The 7229-nt window shown below is 50.6% G+C and overlaps 1 protein-coding gene across 1 annotated transcript; it reads right to left on the minus strand.

The window, feature by feature from the left end:
* Window positions 1-1778: 1778 nt before the first annotated feature.
* LOC119269967 (UDP-glucuronate:xylan alpha-glucuronosyltransferase 1-like) lies at window positions 1779-6973 on the minus strand. The gene is made up of 4 exons (XM_037551914.1): window positions 6792-6973; window positions 4420-4620; window positions 3640-4277; window positions 1779-3323 (listed from the first exon to the last, which is right to left on the minus strand). Exons 1-4 carry the CDS (start codon window positions 6830-6832, stop codon window positions 2299-2301), a joined length of 1905 nt encoding a protein of 634 aa, XP_037407811.1. The 5' UTR covers window positions 6833-6973; the 3' UTR covers window positions 1779-2298.
* Between the last annotated feature and the right edge of the window lie 256 nt (window positions 6974-7229).

The raw sequence follows: 7229 nt of genomic DNA on the forward strand, positions 1-7229 counted from the left end.
CTGGCCGAACGGGGCGAGGCTGGGCGCGCGGCGCGCGGGCGTGAGCGGGGCGGGGGGTGCGTGCGGCAAATGCCCAGGCGGCGGCGAGGCGGCGAGCGCCGAGGAGTTGGCCGCGACGCGGAGGGCACGACGATGGGCGGTGAGGCGGGCGCGCGGAGCGTGGAGCGGGCGAGCCTGGCAGCGGCGGCGGCACCAACAGCTGCGCCGGCGGAGCAAGAGCGCGGGCGTGACATGGCGGCCGAGGCGGACGTTTTGGGGTTGGTCTGCGCATTAGGCGTCTCCAAATAAATCCGGACATACATGTCCGTTTTATGACCTATTGCCACCCCAAACGGATAGAATCCGGACAAAGCGGACGTCCGTTTAAGGTCGTGCGGTGGAGTTGCCCTAAACATCCCCGGCCCAGCCGTCCCGGCCTTTCGCACCCGCTCTCAAACGAACCCGCCGTCCGGCGTCGCGCCGTCGTGGCCCCCAAAATTACTTGTGCTGGAAGCGTCGGCGCCGCGACGCGGCAGAAAGGGCAGCTCGCGACGCCGACCACGGAGGCCCAGCCCGGGGCGTCCTTTCTCCCCTCCTCCCCTTGCTTCTTCCTCTCCCCGGTCAAACCTCAAAAGCCGGCACCCTCGCCGACAGATGCAGAGCGCACGGACGCGTGCCAGGCGTGCGCGGGGCCACGCCGCACCGCGCTCTCGCCGGCCAAGCGGCTCGGGCTCCGAGCCGGTCCGCGGCATCGCATGCCTTCTCTGACAAAAGGGCCGGGAAGATGGCCACACCGCCCTCCCTCCCATTCGGAAACCAGGTGTGCGGCGCCCAACCCCGCTCGTTGTCACAGCAGCAGTACTACTGCTAGTCGCGTCCCTTTTTCTTTCTTTTTGCGGGGACGCCAGATTGGCATTCAGCTCAGCTACAGTGCGTCCAGATCTGGAAGCAATTTAAAAGAAAACCTACTGGTGGTACTGCCACGGAATCCTCCAGCTCCAACCGCTCCCGATCTTGGGCAAACAACACCAGCGGTGCATCCTCGTGCTTTTTAGGTGGACGCAGGGCGTTTCCATGCTGTCGGAAAAGCGAGCACGTCGAGCGGCGGCTAAATTTCGCGTTTTGACCCTTTTCTAAAACCTATTCAAGGTTTAATCCTAATTTAAAAAAAATCGAGATCTACTACCGTCAGGGACCATGGCGGTAGAGTACCTCCTAAATATTAAACACAGTGCATGCTCATGCCTACCGCCAAACACTTTGATGATAGGGTTGTGCAGTAGCGAAGTTTCCTACCACCAAAGTCTCTGACGGTAGGCTGTTTAGACCCTATCACCATGGATTCTGGCGGTAGCAAAAGGGTCGGATCTCAAAGATAATTCAAACTAGGTTCAAATCTTGAATAGGTTTCAAAAAAAGTCAAAACACGAAAATTTGCCTCGAGCGGCCTCAACAAAGATCGCCCGCAGCTGCAAGGAACCCAACCCAACGGAGCACGGCGAAATAATGGAGATCCTGGCAATGATGGGGCCATGTCCACCATTGGCACGGGAGGCAGCTCACCCAACTCTCCATGCGCCCCATGTGTGTCCTCCTCTTCTACGTCTGCCCGCACCCAGCACCGGCAGCACGCCATTTCAACGCCGCCCCGTTAGGTGGCGCTGCTGAGCTCAATGCACACACACATGCATGCAACCGAACCAACCCCACAGCCGACCGTGGTTTGTTCTACAGCAACACAGGCAAACAATTTCAGACGACTCAGGGAACCACTTCCCATACGCTGAATCGCCGAGCAGTTGAACCAACCCAAATTCCATTACAACATCATATATCATGTCCATCACCCATGGTGCCAAAAAGGAGCGGCGGCGTCCGCCGGTCAGCAATCTAACCCTTGCATCACCCCAGACCAACGCCACCGGAGCCAACAGTTCAACGACCACCATACACACTTTACATTACAAAAGCTAACTACCACTGCGCCAACACAGCCAGCCATAGACAAGTCTTGCCCAAGAAAACTTACCTACAAGCGACGAATTATTACCCATCCAAGATGAACCCAAAAAATCGTTAGCCGTGGCGTCGCGGTTGGAGCAGCAGCAGCGAGAGCGAGAGCGCGCGCCCGAGGCATCGGCAGCAAACAAAATGTATAGCTGTTGGGAAGGAAAGGCCTAGGAGCAGCATGCATGGCTACCTTTACAAAGCTGTTGCTATTGTGTATTGTATGGAATGGAGGAGGAGACTGGGGGGAGGTCTGCTGTATCATCATCTGGTATACTAAAATTTCACGGGGGAGGATATCTACACAGCATCTCACGAGCTCGACAGGGTCGCGGCGGGCAGCGCCGGCGTCGAGGCCTTCTTCGTCGCGTTGTTGGGGGCCTCGCCCCAGTGCCACAGCATGCTCTCCCAGAAGCAAAACTTCTCGAAGCAAATCTTGAGCCTCTTGTCGGTGATGTTCCGCTTCCAGTGCCCGTCCGTGAAGTTGGCCTTCTCCGCCTGCCTCCGCTCCCACTCCAGCCCCGCCTTCAGCCTCGACCTCAGGAGGCAGTAGCTCTGCAGCTTCTTGGGCATCTTGTCATGCACCTTCCACCACCGCGTGTGCGCGATGTCGCTGGCAAACTCCCGCAGTATCGGAACGTTCCAGTTGCAGTCGTAGTCCCGGAAGCATAGCCATGGCTTGCGGCCCAGGTAGTGGAGGACGTAGAGGATCGGCGGGTTGGCGCCGAACAGCTGGGTCTTCTTCGCCTTCACCTCCTCTTCGTCGCCCTCCCAGAAATGCTTCAGGAAGTTCATGTGCTTTGGAATCCGATGCCACCATGTGAATATCTCGTTCAAGTATCCCTGATCGCCACCATTGTAAGATGTGATCTCGTTGATGTGATTCATTAACAGCTGGAATGTGCAGTTTGAAGGCTCGATAACCATGACACCAGAGTTGAAGAGTGTTGCATTGTTGCCAGTTGCACTGATTTCCGGCATTGTAAACAGGAAATCAATGTTCCTCAGGATGAGCAGATCAGCATCTATGAATATGATCTTGTCATAATCCGTCAGCTGCCACAACCGGAATTTGCTGTAGTTCCACTCATTGTAAGCATCACGCTCAGCCTTTGGGTTCCGTATCCTCTCGATTATTCTCACCTTCCAACCCGCAGATTCAAGGCCCTTCCGGTGATGGTCACTTATGGTGTCATCAACAAGAATAACAAAGTCCCTTGTTGATCCTGCTTGACGAATGCTTTGAGCTGCTGCAATTGCGCCACAGACATACTCGCTTGCTGAATGCAGTATGGTAGCATATGCTTCTCTGCGTCGGTCTACCGAGTAAAGTCTTGCTGTAAGAGAGAGGATTGGTGTCACTCATCAAAAAATTCCAAGTAATACAGGGACAACACTAAAAAGGCATAAAAGCAAATTTTCAATCATGACAATATTCGAACCAAAGGTGGTGATGTTCCCTATATGATAAAGCACAGAGACTGCTATATATTTCAACTGCCACAGATGGATAGCTCTTCCAGGCATTGTGGATATTCAAATTAGCAAATCAACAGATGAGTAGATGACAAACATTTGCAAAAGGTAATGAGGAATAATTAGCATATTTCTATGCAGAGACATTGAAAACAGCAGAGATAGTAATCAACTTACATTTTGCTTTGAGTGGAACAGCAAGCTCACAAGATCCAATCGGAAGTCTAAGCTTCTCCTTTAATGCCTTCGAGTCAGGCTTGTATAGCCAAGCATTGCCTTCATGTTTCTTAAGATTCTTGCAAGAGAAGAGATTCGGAAGAGGGAAGCACTCCGTCACAAACATCACATGTACCCCCCGGTTGCCTCTTGCGGCAGTCACGGCCAATTTTGCTGCTGACAACTGCAGATGCAACCGCGCAACATCTCTGGACCACCCGCCAACTCGGGTACAGGGAAGCTTCACAGCAATAACATCAAAGTGTGTCCCTCTTGGGAAATTAGGCTCTGGAAGCGATGGACAAGATGGTATCTCTGTTTCTTCCTCCTCATCAATCCATTCAGGGTACAGTGTCTGCCAGGTGATGCTTTCATTAGCATGCTCCAACCTTATGATCGAAAACTCACTTTCTGGGAGCAATTGTGTCCAAGACCCGAACTCAGTGCTGTTAAAATTCAAGAGTCCGACCTTGAGCTTCTGCTCACCACCATTCAGACTTTCGATAGTTTTATACACATCATCCCACTGAACGGGCATAGTAGATACATATCGCGGATCAGGGATAGTCTTATCCCATATCCATCCAACATTAACAAACCTGCAAAGCACATGAACACGATGAGCTTCAGGGCAATATGCAGCTTACCATATACAGATACCAACCTAGCCTAGTGTGAAGTAATGTTCTACGTGTAGTACTAGCTGTTACAACAAGATACTCTTCATACATATATACTTACCGAGAATTGGACTGCAACTGATGCTCGTACACAGACGGAGTGTATAGAAGTGTCAGAAATGCAGCAGACATGATAGCGAAGAGCAAAAGTTGCAAGGATCGGAACTTGCAGCCGGAGCTTTTCTCTAGAACAAATACATCAAACTTTTCAACCTCTTTGAAACTTTTACTTTTCTGGGTCCTTCTTTTAGCTGTGTCATCACTGCAACAGAGGAGATAGTCAAGAGACAGCAAGTCAGTAACGGAACAGCGAAGTACTAATTCTGGCCAAGATAAAGTCGGAACTCAGAAGCTATCTCTACAATAAAAAGTCTTACTATATTGGTATAAACATTTTTTTGGTACTGATACCACGAGAGCAGTAGAGTTCTGCTCCTAGCTTTCATTTTGTTATGCAGGAAGATGAATTTTTCCGTTTTACTTTTGTCAATATCACACTTGGTAGATGCTAGACACTCAATAGGCACTGGGAGCTTTGGCTAGGCAGATGAAACCAAAAACTCTGCCTAAGATTTATAGAGGATATATAGGAGAATTTCTGAAGAAGTGTTATTTCCCAATATAACAGATTATATTAAAATATTTGTTAGTCCAAAATCAAAACTCTGAAATAGGCACTTCTGAAGAAGCAGGTATGATTTCCCAATATAACAGATTATATTAAAATATTTGTTAGTCCAAAATCAAAACTCTGAAATAGGCACTTCTGAAGAAGCAGGTATGATTTCCCAAAGTAACCAGCTTATATTAATATATTTTTTATCTGAAGTACAAGGAAGGAAGTGATCCAACTTGGTTCCGAAGGTCCCTATCAGAACAACCACTTGTACCAAAATAACAACAAAATAAGCCTACAAGCAAGCCACGCCCTGGTGCTTTCCTTTCCTCACCCCATTGCTTTGCTTACAACCACAAAGATAGCTTTCATGGTGCTTTCCTAGGTGATAGTGTTTGGTTTTTCTTGGAGGCTGCACTATATATGCTTATGCTCAGAAGGTTCAGAAGACCAGCCCCCATGAGCGGCTAACATGCATTGCAACACTAAAACTAAAGTACCCCCGCACCACTTTTAACAGGAGAAACTGCAGCATCCAATATTGGGAAGTGATCACACACTAAAGTGATTTGGCTATCGAGGAGAAAAAAGGCTAAGGGGAACAAAAGCCCGCACGTTTCTCCGCACCGAGGATTAAAAAATATGAAGCAAATGAAAACCAGCGCACTCATCCATTCCTCCGGGCCTCTGCTTTATTAGCCGCATCTTTTAGAAAAGGAGAGCACCACTAATCACAGAGATTCCCGGTACCTAACCTAACCCCTCCATGTTTCTTGGTCTCAAATCGACAGCACGCTCCGATTAGCAGTTTTAATACCGGCAAACACGCGAAGAAAAGCCGCACGAAGATGAGCAATCCCAGGTGTAGAGATATAGAAACTTTGCAGTAGCGTCAATGCCGTTAACATCACAAAGACTGATGACAGGAGACCAAGGTTGCTGGATTCACTCCGTTCGCCGCGCACCGAAGAGTCAAACACAACCCCGAAAACCTGGCATTTTCTAGAGGAAATGATCCCCAATTGTCACCCTCAGGCCACCGGCATGAAGAGAGTGTACCGGAGCTGACCAACTCAACGTGCCCACTGCGGAGTGCACATGGAGCCAATGCGTCAGTAGGAGAGATTTAATAGGTTTCGGTGACAAGGAGCGGTCTCCGGGGCCAAATCCGCAGTGAGGAACACATGAGCACCGACAACTGGCCCCACCATAATAACAGAAAGTCTGGAGCTGGGTTACCGAAACCATTAGCATCTCCTAAATATGGGATCAAAACCACCGCCAGAAATGCAGGGCAGATCCCTGGCCGGTAATAAGAACAAAATCAGGTTAAAAAGAGGGCGCAAGAACCAACAGATTCATGGTAGTTCCGGCATCTTAGCAACGGAAAAGAGGGCGCATTCTCGCTGCATCTCTAACGGGAAGTGGTACTGGTGGTAGCATATGTGGGTGGATGGATGGATGCCATAAAGGCGCTGCAACCACCAACGGCACCACCTACAAGATCAGGGAAGTTATGGAGGAGGAAGGCACCATGGACGGACGGACGGACGGACGGCAGCGGAGAGGAAAGAACGGCATCTTGTGCAGGGTACCATGGCGGTACGGGATTACTACGCCGTGGTAATCGCCACAGAAACGGCTTGGTTAGCACATGGCGGCACATGGCAGGGCGCATCTGCAGGCCAGATTAGCACGCAAGCGGCATCTCCTCGAGTATCACCAGCTAAAAAAGGTACGGGCGTACAGAAAAGTGGGTATTTTTCTCTTCGGATCGAGCCGAGGGGTGGGTTCTGCTCTGGGGAGGGAGATCTTACGCTGCTCCGGCCGGCCGGTACCGCGCCTCCAGGGAGCCCATGGGGGCTCGCTTTCACTCTGTCTGGATGAAGCCTCCTCTGGTCTGAGCTGAGCTTTGCAGCCTGCCTGCCTGCCTCTCCGGCCTCAGGCCGACCGCGCAGTCGCTGCCCCGGTTGCGCTGCTTCTCATCTGAAAACAGAACACGGGAGGATTCGTGTGAGCTTGAAGTTCAGCAAGCCAAATAATGCTACGCAGAAAGGGGATAAGCAGATGAACAGACGAGCATGTGGGGATGAACAGTAGCGCAGGGGAGAAAATAAGAACAGAAAAAGATGAAAATATCGGAGAGCAATGCGAAATAAAGCGGCAAGCCAAATCTGACAGCCCCAACCAACCCAGAGCGCCATGGCTCAAAGCATCTGAGAAAGAAAAGAAAAAGAAAAAAAGCAAGGAGAAAA

This window comes from Triticum dicoccoides, chromosome 3A (assembly GCF_002162155.2).
Source record: "Triticum dicoccoides isolate Atlit2015 ecotype Zavitan chromosome 3A, WEW_v2.0, whole genome shotgun sequence".
In the NCBI taxonomy this organism is placed as follows: domain Eukaryota; kingdom Viridiplantae; phylum Streptophyta; class Magnoliopsida; order Poales; family Poaceae; genus Triticum; species Triticum dicoccoides.

Coding starts and splice junctions, on each gene's coding strand:
- LOC119269967 (XM_037551914.1), bottom strand. CDS start 6,832: ATGGGCTCCCTGGAGGCGCGGTACCGGCCGGCCGGAGCAGC. Junction 4,621..6,791: donor TACCGGCCGGCCGGAGCAGC/GTAAGATCTCCC, acceptor CCTCTGTTGCAG/TGATGACACAGCTAAAAGAA. Junction 3,324..3,639: donor TGTTCCACTCAAAGCAAAAT/GTAAGTTGATTA, acceptor TCTCTCTTACAG/CAAGACTTTACTCGGTAGAC.